Source organism: Gymnogyps californianus, chromosome 6, assembly GCF_018139145.2.
Source record: "Gymnogyps californianus isolate 813 chromosome 6, ASM1813914v2, whole genome shotgun sequence".
Classification (NCBI taxonomy): domain Eukaryota; kingdom Metazoa; phylum Chordata; class Aves; order Accipitriformes; family Cathartidae; genus Gymnogyps; species Gymnogyps californianus.
Genome location: NC_059476.1, coordinates 18,620,003 through 18,635,089, shown reverse-complemented (window position 1 = coordinate 18,635,089; position 15,087 = coordinate 18,620,003). Strand labels below are relative to the sequence as shown.

Genomic DNA, 15,087 nt, shown 5'->3' with positions numbered 1-15,087 from the left:
AAAGTCTTGTGTTCTTCTTAGATTCAAAAAATATTTTATTTAAATCAATATTTTAACTTCTGTCTTACAATAAGTCTGAGGCTGTGGTTTTTAAAATACTCCCATAATGTATACTATAAGAGTGTTTATAACAGAATATGCCTACAGAATAATCTAAGTTCTCAGAGACAAATGAAATGAATTTGAATTTGGAAACAAAGCAATTGCTTTACTCTCTTCACAACAAGCACCTTTAACTCAGCCTTACAAATTTATCAACCCTGACACAAAGTTTATTTGCACTCTTTTACAAAGAAAATAATAAAAGAACCTAATTATTTTATCTGTTACGGCTAGAGGTCCAGCAATTGTATGATTTTTACGTAGTTAATGTCTTAAAGCTGCACATCTGAAGAATACTCATCATTTTTAATTCTCCTTTAAATATCCTGGTCATCACACACCGTGATTCAGAGCATTACCCTACTTCCTCCCACCCCTCCCTTTTCTTCTGCCACCACCTGGATTCTACTTTGTGGAACAGTGAAGAGGTAAAGTCTAGCATTTACTGTGAAGTGAGTTTACGATGCTATCTGCCTTATTTGTTTAGGGGACATCCTCACAGATGCAATGGAATCCATGTACAGATGCTTGATAAGGTATACCTTGCTGGAAAGGCATGCTTTTGCCAGCCTGGAGTTTAAAGATACTCAATAAACTCTCTGTTCTAATTTGGGCTCAACATGAAACTTTCTTCACTGATCTTGAGAAATAATTCAAGTAAGACATTTGATTTAAAGTGAACTGGTCAGTTGCTGAAGGTTTTTAGAGAGTAAAAATAGGCTGGATATACTGGAGCAACATAAAAGTGGATAAAATTCCCATCACTAGTTTCCTCTGGCAGAAAGCAGTCCAAAAACATGGCACTTCAGAAAGGTATAAATAAGAAAAGAAAAAAGAAAAAAGAAAAAACATCAAAATGATCCGAGCTTAAAGGTGGCATCACACTGAGTGTGTCAAATTCAGTCTTCAGTCAGGCCACAGGCCGTGAAGCACTTCAGGAGGAAGCAAGAAAGCATGTGGCCCTGCCATGTATAAATATCAAAGTACGATTCCCTAAAAATAGCATTCTTACTGCCAAACCAACTTGTAAAAGCCTCCACTGAACAGCTCTCCCAGTCTAACATACAAGAATCTGGCAACCTGTTAACATGTCAAATAAAGGAATACGCTGACATCCACAATTTTGTAGATGGCTATGACTATAAAAGCTTTAATTCAAGTCAAGTCTATATTTAAAGCTTCTAATTAACAATGAGACCTCAGTTTCAACAATCTATAATGATGGGATTTGCAAATCTATCTACTTAGGTTTAGTGCAGTTGCTTGGGTTTTTTGTTTGTTTGGGTTTGGGGCTTTTTTGGTTTAAAAACTGAAGTCATTTATGGAGTGGTTGTATCATCTTTACCAGTTAAGATGATGTACTGCCAATGGCAAGACTAGACCTTCAGTTTTTGTTTTGGAAGCCTGTTTTTTGGCTACCTTTTATTTTGCTTTTTACAATTGGAGATTTTTACAATTGGAGCAGTGTGCTGCCAGTACTTTAAGCAAGGTGTGTTACTCTATTCCCTGAGAAAACTGTGAACAGCCAAGTAATTGAATTTCAAATCCAGAAGTTACTTCTGAGAAGCAGCACTGTGAATCCCATGCACAAGTCAAGAAAGAGTAAGTTAGCAGTATTCAGATTTGGGATGACTCCTAGAGGCAAATAAATTAACTCCATCTCTTCTTTTAACGTGGTGACAGAATTGCATCAAAACCTTTTGAAAGCTCATCAGATTTTCCCCCATTATAAAGTGAAAAGGGCAAATGACACCGTTTTGTTAAATGGCTTTTCTCTCAGAGGATGTCCTGAAGCCCTGCACAGGATTTGATGCTGTGTATCTGGCTCTCCAACAGCCATTACGCAGCTTAACGCTGAGACCCTGGGCTCAAAAACTTCTATCAACTAGATCTGCAAATACATCTATTTATGCTTAGTGTGACTGCTGATTTAAACAAAGGAAAACAATGATCATCCAAAGATGGAAAACATGGCTATAAATATTGAAAGCGACACAATTTTTTAATATGATAAAATGAAACAAGTTTTGGTGGTTTTTTTTTTTAATTTTCACCCATGTGAAACAATGCCTGGAGAGTTTGAAGGACATCTTAAAATGAGATCTTGTATACAAAAATAAAATGAGAAAAACAGCCCTCTAAAATAGTAGCCATGAAATAGGTCTGAAGGCTTCTATTAAAAAAATACAGTGTAGATGTACTTATAAGATCATCTGACAGAATGTAAATGTGATCAATGCTGCTAATAAAAGGAGATTTTTGACCACTCAGGAAGAATGGAGGTGACATGATTTGCCACCAGGAGATGAATTTAATAACAGTAGAACATACCAAACTCTGCGAGGGCCCAGTTGGGGAACTGCAAGCAGTTTTTCATTAAAATGGGGGGCGGGGGGGGAAGGGATTAAGGAGAAAAGAATTTTCTACTATAAGTGGAGAACGTTGTACTAACAAGTTCTCCAGGGAAAGAGACAGGAGAGAAACCATAAAAAAAAAAAATTTCTTACGTGTTTGTCAGCGTTCATTCTGTATTTTTCCAAAGTGCATAGATACTAAGCTCACTAAACACAGATACAATATACTGTGATTCCCTCCAATAGAACTTACAGTTTATAGGATAGTTAAACATAACTTACAGCATAAGCAATCAGCACAAAATATAATGCAAACTTTCAACTGCATTTATTAAATGAAATTCAAGGACAAAGAACATTTTACCTCTTAATGAAATCAAAGACTATGGCTGCATTAAGTGTTTTGTTTGAATTTTAAGAAGATTATGGATTGACCTTACACAAAAATATCTATAGATACGCAAATTCAAAGACACACACGCACTATCGGTACACAACAAGCAAACTAGGCAGCCTAGATCTTAAGGACAGGGCAAAATTAGTAAAACTACTGGTAGGGCAATGGTAACCTAACTACAGTTGCTACGCCAGAACCTTTCTGTCTTGCCTTATTCATTAAATCCTTAGCAAAACAAATGACAGTTAATGGGAAAATTGTTGGCAATGAACTGGAAATATGAAGTGTCTTGCAATGATGATGTCTTTTTCCACCTCACCCACCTTTTAACGTCTATGCCAGAGGGGATATTATAATAGGATAGGCTACATATTGCATCAAGAGAAAAAATGAAGTACAGAGAACAGAACTACTGTCAATAGGATTAGTCCTCTTTATCCCATAAATACAAGAAATCACCCTCCTTTGTTTCAGTGTACACTGAAAAAAACTCAAATACCTAAAGTTCAAGTTGCAGCTGCTTTGGAATCCCTGACAACTTTTTGTTTTGTTTTGTTTCTCTTTCAAAAATTTCTGTATAGAAGCCCCAAGTGACTAAGAAGGCAATGCACTGGCTGAATTAACAGCACAAGGTAACCTATACAAGATTATTCTTGTGTGAGAATGTTTTCTTCAGAAAGAAAACCCCAAACCAGCCCCCAAGCACACACATTTGCTTCTATTCTAAACCAAAAAAGCTACTCAGCCAGACTCGGTCAATGAAATAATTTCTGCTGTATTTTATGTGTATGAATACCAGAACTTGGTTCTTCGATGTACGCAACCATCTGGTGCTCGAAAGAAGTACCTGGCGCTCAACGACCACCAGAGCATGAAGGATCTCTAAGCATCTCTACACCTGTCCCCAGTGCCACAGCGCAGGAGGGTTTCTGGTGTAGGGCCCTTCAGTGGCCTGAGACCAAACCATCTTTACACTCAGCATAGCTAGTCCAGCTGTTGGGATCTTGGTTTACAGCTTACTAGGGTCATTATGACATAAAACAGCCTGAGCAAGGATCAGAATTTTGACTAATTTATCTTAGGGATAAATCTCAGTCATCGTGAGTTACCTGACATTACAGGAATAAGTTGTCTTCAGCAATTTCATTTTTACGTGCAGGTTTCTCATTAACAACACGTCTGCCTTACAACTGAAAAAGGACTAAGGCCTTTTGAGTGATATTGTGAAGAGGGACTTCACAGATGAGGGTATGGTTTTTGCTCTGCCAAGGACATCAGATGTGACTATACAAGTCACTTGGTGTTTTCGCTTTAGTTTCCTCTTTTCAAAATCCTCCAGAATTTTTGTATAGACAAATGCAAGAACAACTAGGAGAACTGCACCTACTAATGAGATGAGGAGCCATATATAGAAAGAAAACAACATTTTTTTATTTTAGGATTATTTTATACTTGGCTTACAAATGTTGCCATGTGTCCTGGTTTTGGCTGGGATAAAGTTAATTTTCTTCTTAGTAGCTGGTACAGTGCTGGGTTTTGGATTTAGTGTGAGAATAATGTTGATAACACGCTGATGTTTTAGTTGTTGCTAAGTAGCGCTTATCTTAAGTCCAGGATTTTTCAGTTTCCCATGCTCTGCCAGCAAGCAGGTGTGCAAGAAGCTGAGAGGGAGCAGAGCCAGGGCAGCTGACCCAAACTAGCCAAAAGGATATTCCACACCATACAACATCATGCCCAGTATATAAACAGGGGGGCGTTGGCCAGGAGAGGCGGATCGCTGCTCAGGCATCTGTCAGCGGGTGGTGAGCAATTGCATTGTGCATCACTTGTCTTTTCTTGGGCTTTATTTCTCTCTTTTTTTTTTGTTATATTTCTTTTCATTACAATTATTATTAGTAGTAATATATTATTATTAGTTAGTAGTATATTTTATCTTACTTTAGTTATTAAACTGTTCTTATCTCAACCCACCCATCTTTACCTTTTTTTTTTCCCCCTCCTCCCCATCCCACTGGGAGGGGGGAGGGCTGAGCAGCTGCATGGTGCTTAGTTGCTGGCTGGGGTAAAACCACGACACCATGCTAACTGTTGAAATTACAATTGTTTATGCTGAGTATGCATCACCTATGATTTACTTTAATTTTTTGAGATATAGGCTTAAGTACTTCTGTCATTTCTGAAAAATGTCAGAGAAAATACAACTTGTGCAGATAAGCAGTTGCCATACATTAGAAACAGTCAAGTTCCCAGTGATCATTTTAACAAGTATTATTGCATACATAAAGGACATGTAAATAAAATATGAATTCTAAAAAGTTACCTGAATAATTTACGCTTTGTAGCACATTCTTAGTACTGCTTTTATATTACTAAATTACACAATTTGAAAATATACCACAAAATATTTCTATTATAGAATAAAAACAAATAAATAATACAAATATTTTAGATTACACTAGCTGTTTTGCTTGATTCCATTCAGAAAGGGGAACTCCCATACACAAACTGGAGCTCAATCTATTGAAGGCTTCTGGTGCAGTTAAGCTTAGTTTGTCATTTTGTAACTTAATAAAAGATGCATCTGAAAGAGAATATTGATGCTTCTCACATACTGACTTATTTCAGATCATACTAACAAAAACCAGTGTTTATCTGCTCAGTGTTACAATTGAATTCTTAACAGTTTAGAATTTAGAGTCAAAAATGAGAAAGCGTGCAGCTTTGCCCTCACCCCCCTTTTGTTTTAAAATGCTTCATTTATAGTGATTTTAATGTAACTTTTCAGACATAGTCATAACGGATAACATATACCATACCTTAAATGTAGAAAGCCCATAAAGTCTTGCAGTGTGAACAGTCACTTGTGAAATATTTGTAATGTTAGATATAAAATCCTCAAGGTATTTACAGGCTTGTTCCAGGTGTGTTGTGTTTATGATGATTTGAACAAGCTACAACAGACAAAAAAAATTCTTGTAAAAATCCTTTCTGTATCACCCATTGTCATTTGATTTTGTAAATGGTTACTTCTTTCAGTAACAATGCTACTAGAAATTAATTACAGTATTTCAGGTTACCACCTATTAGTTAGTTTTCTACCTTTCTATTAGGTAGTTTCTCGAAAACTACCACCCTGTTAGTTTTCAAGTTTGCTTTCCACTAAGGAGTAATACTACAGTTTACATACAAATGATGCCATTTTAAAAATGAAGACTGCAGACACCTACTCAGTGAAATAAATCCAATTCATATTTTAGAATTAAAAAAGGGAAAACAAAGGAAAATATATTGCCAAAAGCAAATCACTAATTTGTACCATAAAAATAATTTTTTAAAAATTACTGCTATAAAAAAAAATATTTCACAACATTGTCTGCAGAATGATGCATTCTGAAGTTAGGGAATTGCAAAAATAAGGTTGTCAGCTCCTCTCCCCTCCCTTACCCCCAATGGTAACAATCTGCTTGTACATAATATAAATGTTTTTATAAGCAGGACCTGCATTCACATTCAGTTCACAAATTAGACAACGTATATAATGCATAGTAACTGAAATATCAGTATATTATATCTTAATTCTCACTGCATACTGTCTGTTTTAGTGAATACTCATGTAATGCTTGGTAAAATAAGTTTTCTCTTTTTAACATTTTTCTCATAAAATATATTGATTTGATAATGAAACACCTCAAAAAATACTAGTGAACTTATTTTCATATCCTTGAAAATATTCCTGCACCAATTTCAAGAACATAGAAAACTACGTCTCAGAAAAATTGTATGGCTTGTCTTACTAACATGGCAATATATGATTTATAGAGCTCTTTCCTCATCATCATCTTCTTGATTTCATCTATACAAGAGGTTCTTGCAGTTTAAAAACAGCATTCAATATGACCTAACACTGCTCTAATGGCAACAGTCTTAAGCCCTTCTCAGCATGCTTCAGTAGGTACCTGCTGTCTCCTGACACTGCATGTACCTGCAGTGAATGTTCAGAGTGATTCACTGTATCACTGTCTTATTCTGTCCAATAAACAAACTAAACCAAGAGTCCTGATGAAGAAACAACATGCACAAACCTACTAAAATATTTTAATTGCAAAGTTTCATGTGTTTGAGTGAACTTGAGATTTTAGATTTCTTGATCTGATAGGCTTACTCTGAAACTTTACATAGTTCATGTGAGAGAGATTCTCTTTCCCTCCTCCTTTTTTTTTTTTTTAATAGGAAGCAAAAGAAATTCAACAATGTGCTACTAATTGCTAGACAGGAGCAGAACACACAAACCATGCTCTGTATGCAACCAAAGAAGTAAGAGTCTTTGGCTTACTTCTTGCAAATCTCTGTTTATCATACAGGAGGCAGAAGACTTTCATTGTCGTCTCTCTCTCTCAAAAGGCATCCCTGTGCAAATGTACTTCCAACTAGACCCAACACTGTAGTGTTATTACTTATGTAACATATATTGATGCTTTTTTATACTTCATCTTTCAACTCTTTAAATTTTCAATTCTAAAGCAAACACTACTTGTTTTTCTTACACAAATCTCAATACCACAGTATATCTACATTTACAAGAATAGTTTTAGCACTAATTGTCTTAAACAGTTTTGAGTATGTTCTAAAACTTACCTCTGTTAAACCTATATGAGGTTTTTTAATTAGGTTCTGTAAACAACTACTTAGAGTTCTTGTAAGCAGCAAATTTGTAGATTTTCTGAGCATATCATCTATTTCTGTCGAGCTGAAAAAAAAGTTTATTTTTATAACTATCCTGTACATGACAACATTTTGACAGTAATACTTATATATTTTTATTTTTTTCCCTGCAAAGAGAACTTTTCATGTTAAGAATTCCCTATGTGCATTTAATTTCTGGTTGCTCCAAGTCTTCTGTGATCTAACACACAGAACACCTCTTCCACTTACCAAATCATCCATTAACTGAATTTCAACACTGAAGCAAAATCTGTTATTTTTAGATTTTGGACACGTTTATTGACATGGCAGTTCAGAAAGAGTAATTTGTAGGTTTTAATGAGTTAGGTCAACACACGCTCATTAGTACGTGTAAATTATAAACAGTATCAATTAAGAATGTGTGAAAGCAAGTCATTTACGTCTTTAACAGTGCAGAAGTGGGTGACTGGCCACGAATACCTTCCAGATTTCAGATCTATGAATGTTATTTTATGTAATTAAAACTAAGCTTTTGAAGGCCACAAGAGGAAAGGAAGTGGGAGAATTGTGATGTTTTCCATCAGAAAAAGGTGGGATGGAAGAGGGAATGAGCATGCAGACAGCACATTTTGTTGCAGGACAAACCATTGCTAAGGAAACTCAAAGCACTGAGAAGGGAAAGACGGTTCAAAGTAATCAGGGATGCTACACAATTATTTCTGAAATTATCAGTATCAAAGTATATTTTTCAAATCTTACATGCTTTGTTAAATAAATAAAATCTCTAGATTATTCAAACCAGTCAATACTGTTTAAAAAACCCCAGCAGTGTTTCAGACTGCTTACCATGCCTAGCCACTTTCACCCATACAGACATACACATATTGCATACAATATATATACACACATGAAATATATGCTATAGCATTGGAAATCATAGATTAAATATAAAGAATTATATATGTAAATTATATGTAAATTATGAAACAATTACAGCTAGCAAGTACACTAGAAAATATATTTTCATTTTAATATATATTTTTAGGTCACCTGGAAGTTATAGAGTACCTTATAGTCGCATTCTTGACACTTTAAGCTTACCTGCGGTGAAGTGACTCTGAAAACTTAAGGCTTGCATAAATAAATTCCTTAACCTGGATATAAATCTGAGGCACTGACTGAGACATTGGAAGCTTCTTTGGAAAGGATTGCTGCGAAAATAAAAGATAATACTATCTTACACTTGAAACTGATTCTAAGGAGAGCTTGGTATTAAATGCAACAATTAGAAAGCCACTTAACACTATCAATATTTTAATCTTAAGCTTTTCTGGTTTTCATCAAATACAAACAGCGGTATGCGTTGAGCTGACTTCTACATCCGTTTAAATAGCTTATAAGCAAAATAGAACTTTATCATTTACTTAAATTACAATACAGTCTGGAGACTCTATGTAATTTAAGATCCCTCTGTAGAAAGCAATTTACAAACACATTATAAAACAGGTCTCAAACTGCTTTTAATCTGAATCGACAAGATAGATGTAAGTGGGATGAGAGATTCAAAAATGCAAACAGTTTTTTGCCAAAGAAGGCAGTAAAAAAAACCAAAACAGAAAACCCCAATGGTTTGAGAAGCTCAATACATCTGCGATTTTCAAAGCATCTTGAGAATGTTTAGGCATGTATATTTACTATCATATATTTACTTTCTCTCAATGGTTCACAAAACCAAAGCAGTTTGAATTCTTTTCAACAATTTGGATTAACATGTGGGAAGTATTAGTAGTCTGTAAGAATAAAATCATGCTTATTCAATTTTAAAGCTGATATTGTATTTGGGAGGACAAAAAGAAATAAATTCAATTAAATCTACACATACCAAACAGGTATTTCTGCATTGAATACATAATTTTTGAAATGTGTAAAACAATTAACTTTGTTTACTCTATGACTAATACATGAGAAAAACAATTAACAATTGGTATCACCCCTGGAGAATTTCATTTATCAAAAAAAAAAAAAAAAAGAAGCATTAATCAACAGCAGCTCAACATTTGTGTATTAAAAAACCAAGACAAAACAGATTACCTTGACATTCTCCTAATCATACCTCTTTATTTAAGATTAGGTGGTGTGACAAATAGGTGGTGTAAGTGCCAGGCTTTCGTGTCATTCAACAACAATAGCAAACATTTTTTTAACAAAAAAAATTTACTTCAAATATGTGTTCATCTGATTTAGGCAATTAATTTTTACAGATAAAACAAGTGCTACTACATACAACTATTTCAGATCATCACAATATTCGGTCAGCAGGGCTTGAGTTTCAACCTTCATATATTCAACAATCTAAGAGAAGCAATTCTTTATCCTCTACAGTGTCTGGCCAATACAGGAGGACACAATGCTTTCCGTCTGATTATTAGAGTAGGCAGGAAGAAAAAAAAAAACCAAAGCTACAACCAATTGTTTCACTTCTGAATACAGAAAGGGAATAAAATTAGATGATATAATCAAACCACGATAGTTTGGCACATTCAATCTAAACAGCAGGGTGCAGACAAGATGGTTTTGTCCAGTCAGATTTCATTTACTATGTTAAATATCTAGTAGGTTCTGGTCATAATTCTGCCTAACGTGCTGCAAGCAACTCCTATGATAAACTTACCTGTAAAATGTGAGGGTGATTCATCCTAACCTACAGTTAAAAATGAGACACTCACTCACATTCATCTCTTTTTATACTAAATGGAGAGAAACAGACATTTTCAAAGGTGAAATTCCCCTTAATCTGTAAAAGGCATTAGAGATGCATCAAATCGAATTAGCCCTCTGGGGTGTCTATTCCTCTCTATCAACTACACAGGCTCCTTCAGCAACTAGCCTGAACTTACACATCTATTTTTTTTAATTTTTTTTTTTTAAACATCAAAATGTAGATTAAATTAACCCACCCAATAGGACGTCCCAGTGCCTTATAGCCTGAGGCAACAACAGAGAGGTGAAGTGGATGAGACTATAAACAGCAACCAATAGAAGTGATGTTGGAGCATTTATGAAGTTTCCCCTCCATGTGGATTCCCTGCTAGCTAATAACACATAAGGTAACACTGCAGTCTTTCTTTCAACAAGGATACTTAATGATTCTTTCTCCTCTATTCCACTGCCTAGCTGACAAAACTTGTAGGAACTCAATTATCTTTGAGACTTCTGTCCCTTTGCTGAATTTGGTTGAAGTCAACTAAACTGCTTCAAAAATTGCTAGGACACAAGGAAAAAAACCTCAGACTGCCTTATTTCTAATGATGTCCTTCTGCTTTATATACAGGTTTCAAAGCTCTTTTCAGAGATATGTAAAAAAATGTTATCCTTGCTTTACAGATGAATTAACAGGGACAGAGATGTGAAGTGACTTACCAACATCACGCAGCTGGTCAATGATAGAGTTGGGAACAGAATCCAACCTGATTCCCAGCTTTACTCTCAAGCTCACCAGCCCAAAAAACTAAGCATCAGTGAAATTCTGCCCATAAAATATCTACAGAAAGTGCTGCTCACTATAAAATAAAAATCCCTCTCTGCATCATAAACCAAAATGAAAATAGTTGGATACAGAGAATACATTTCCCTTCTGGTGAAAGAAGAGCCAAAGCTTTGTATTAATCATACGTATATGTAACTACACGTGCCCCCACAAGTAATGTCCACGCATGCATGCTAATAAATCAGACAGAGAGTGAGAGAGGCTAGCAGACAAAATTATTTAGTGCAAATTAAAAACCTCTGCAATTTATTAGCAAAATATGTCATGCTAAATAGTATCCTGGGTGTGGTATACTTCCAACACTGTAAGGGATTTCCATTCTGTCTATCTTATTTTAGTATTATGATGGCTAAGTAAATGAATTTGATGGAGGAAAGCATCCAGAAAACACTCTGGAGTCTTATTCAAAAATCAGCATAAACCCCACCTTTAATTTTTCATCTTCACTGCAATACTGTATTAATGACATGCAGCTGTTACATTTGCCTGGTAAATCCCTGCTGAATCATAGAATTAGAGTATCTTTTTACTTTTGCAGGTATCTGTAGTGATGGATCGTGTATAAACCAGCTTCCCTCTACAACAGTTATTCCCACTGTCACGTGGTTCTTAGATTCAGTTCCCCTCTACAGACTCCATCACGAACCTGTTATGTCTTCATCGGTATTATCAAAACCATATTTGAACAGCAGAACATATTAATCACCTTTCTGTGAAAGGAGTTTGTAGTGAAAGAATGGCTGAGGCTATGAAAGAACATCCTATTGGAACACTAGTACGGCAGAATTATTTACAGTCCCTTCACGTTTATTTTGCCCCACATGCTCAAACACAAATAATTAATTTTAGAAGTGAAATACAAAAGTTGCTGTCTCTAACTGATCCCTGTTTTACACGTATTTTTGCAATACTACAGCATATAATATACTATGAGTTACTAAACCCGATGAGTTGCAACAGAATTTAACTAAAGACAGACTGTATTATAATTACATAAAGACTACATCAATTAAACTGTATTATTAATTTGTTTACGAAACAATGGGTTTCATTATTCACTCAAACATCAGAGCAAATGATTAAAGCTTTAATTTTCATATTTACTTATGACTAGATAATTACACGCAAAGAAGGTGATTTAGCCTCTTAATCTACCTAGCTTTTCAAATTTTAATTGCTTCTTGATTATAAAAATCATTACTGTCCCAAGTGTCCTTAATTGGATTTCGGCAAACTTTAATAACATAAAACTTTTCCTTACCTTATCAAGTTCTGGATCTTGAAAAGGAAATTTGCTTATAACTATTTTGTATTCCTCTTCATTTGCTACAGGAATAGGGCTGTAGTTGTCCGCTTCAAAAATATCCCTGGTGAATTAGTTAGTAAAGTGAAAAAAATTTAGGACATGTAACTTATTGACAGTTTTTTCCAGTGTTAAAACATGTAACTGAATATAAATTTTACCACCACACTTAGGTGTGCAGCTTCAAAAAGTTATGAGCTGCAATCATCATAATTTCAGACATCCAGACAATTTTTAGATGAATTTGAAAGTACTTTGTATATGCTAACTCTTTATACTGTGTCTAATCACAGAGCAAAAATAGCTGAAAGCGTTTTAGTATGTATGACTCAAAGCATCATACAGCAAAGGAACTTTAGATCAACTAGTCTACTCCAGGGTAAAACATAATGAGATACTTATTAATTATGGTAGCCTACACTTTGCCTACACTAGAGCAGATATTCAGAGTGCCTCACTGAGGTGCCACAGCTACATATAGTTAATGGAGATGATACAGAGAACTTCAACTAGGCGTATGGCCATGGCGTTATTTAAGTACCCTCTGGACTTCTCTACTAGTCAAATGACTATAATAGGAGTCTACAGACCTTGAGAACCTTAAGTGGTCAGTTTAATTTTAAGGTTTTCTGTAATACAATGTAACATATTTTACAGTAAACAATTTCTGCACATTGAGACATCACACCCTATCTGCAAACAGGCTTTGGAGTACAGTCCCAGGCTGCCGCATTCCTGGGTTTACAATTTACTGAATCAAACGATTCCAAGGAATAGGTGGAAACCAACCTGCATTAAAAAAACATGAAGACGTACTGGCAATGTCTGTCAGGCAGATACACATATCAGCTAACTGTAAACATTAAGACAACCTAAATTAGAAACCTAATGCCCTACTGCAATAGCCTAGAGCTATGAGGTTCCTAATGAAGAGAAATAGACGTGTGTCTCCTCCATGTTTCTCCAATAATGTCCCTTTGGAGACCTTCCTTCTCGCCATTAACTACAGAAGCAGTACTCAATGGCTCTTCTCCCTATTAGTTATATGTGACGAATATCTTAGTCCTATCCAACCCAAAATTCATACACAATACTGAGTTAATCAATTCTTCCAGAATTACAACTCTATCAAAAAAAACTTGAAGTTAGACAAAAAACAACAGATGCAATAGAAAAGGCACAATTATTTTGAAATACTAACCTGAACAATCCGGACCACTTTTTAAGAAGTGTTTCATTATATTGGTCTCTTATCTCAAATAAAAGATCAAATAGTCGGTTCACAGGAAAACCGTAGCCCTAAGGTATAAAAATGAAAAGAGTGGATAATTCAAGAACTAATACACTCAATTCCTATCACGTCACTTCAGGATTCTGAGACAAGACTTATTATTCAATCTTGTCACTTCTGTAAAACAAATTATAGTACTTCAAACACACCACTACAATTAGAAGATTATATATTAAATTCTTACCAAATACTTTATCCTATGTTTTTGGTTTTCAAGCAGAAATTTGTCCCATTTCTCGATAATATTTTAACTTGCTATTTATGCATATAACTAATCTTTTTTATCAGTCTGTTAAACATTGCAAGAATACTTGCCAATGATGTTCATTTGGTCTTTCAGCTAGAGAGTTAATGATAACTGGAATGCTATTCTTGCTTAAGATCAGAAGTAAAGCGTTTATAAAAGACAAAAACGTACACAAATTACAAAGCTCACATTAATTTTGCACAGATATGAATAACTAGATGCTAGCTGGATAGCCCAGAATACATACATTAAGTTGATAATACTGAAGAGGAGGAACCAAGGCAAGAAATATATATTTTTTTAAAATATTATTGTGTAATTTTGTTCTTGATTTGTATATATGATTCAGGAAAACCCAAAGCATTGTACTTACTCACCTAAAGGAAAAATTTGACTCTACGAATTTCAGTTAAATTACTAGTATAGTATGTACCTGCAAAGTATCAGCAAATACTACAATGAGATTCTTCAGTTCCAGAACAAGGTCGGGATCACTGCAATATGACTGAAAGTGAGAAATTCTGGTTTTGTTAAAAGGATTTAAAATACGGGACATATGTTTTCAAAGAAAATTAGCACAGAAGGTTAAACTCTCCAGCCTTATCCCTCTACCTGACTGACTGCCTTAGTAAAAAACAACTGAGACTCACTTGTCTTCACTTAGTCCAGCGACATAAAAGTATTTGTTAAATTTTTATATGAACTATCAGTAGTATAAAAGCCCAGAAAAAGTAAACTTAAATATGAGATTCATTAAATATCAGTATGTTGCACTGAGATTCAAGATCAGCATATTACATTTATTTCAGTGGAACATAAACACACATCAAAATGCTTTGCTAAATCAACATCAGAGAGGTTTCCACAGGATGTTCTTTTGAACACTAAGCCTGGGTCTAACTAGTGCTAACTGTGCCATCTCAGACAGTTTCCCAGCTGTATGGGGAAAACACTATAAATAATTTCCTAAGTAAGTTCAAATTACAAATTTGATGGTAAAAAGTCAAAACATTATTTACTCTACTAAATGACTGAAATTTGATTTTCAGAGGTGTGGAGTCATACAACTAAGGCTTTCACCTCAGCTTCAATATTTGTAATACTGAATTAACTAAAAAAATATTTATATTAAAATAATTTAAAGCAGCATGAGAATATAGTAT

General features: G+C 34.7%; 1 protein-coding gene across 1 annotated transcript in view; it reads right to left on the bottom strand.

The window, feature by feature from the left end:
* EXOC6 (exocyst complex component 6) overlaps nucleotides 1-15,087 on the bottom strand; it is a 95,736-nt gene that overhangs the window by 44,247 nt on the left and 36,402 nt on the right. Inside the window, exons 12-17 of the mRNA XM_050898860.1 lie at nucleotides 14,358-14,429; nucleotides 13,588-13,685; nucleotides 12,345-12,450; nucleotides 8,638-8,747; nucleotides 7,489-7,600; nucleotides 5,670-5,804 (exon numbers count right to left, since the gene is read on the bottom strand). Of these exons, the coding sequence (XP_050754817.1) occupies nucleotides 5,670-5,804; nucleotides 7,489-7,600; nucleotides 8,638-8,747; nucleotides 12,345-12,450; nucleotides 13,588-13,685; nucleotides 14,358-14,429 (633 nt within the window). The remainder of the gene's footprint in view (nucleotides 1-5,669; nucleotides 5,805-7,488; nucleotides 7,601-8,637; nucleotides 8,748-12,344; nucleotides 12,451-13,587; nucleotides 13,686-14,357; nucleotides 14,430-15,087) is intronic.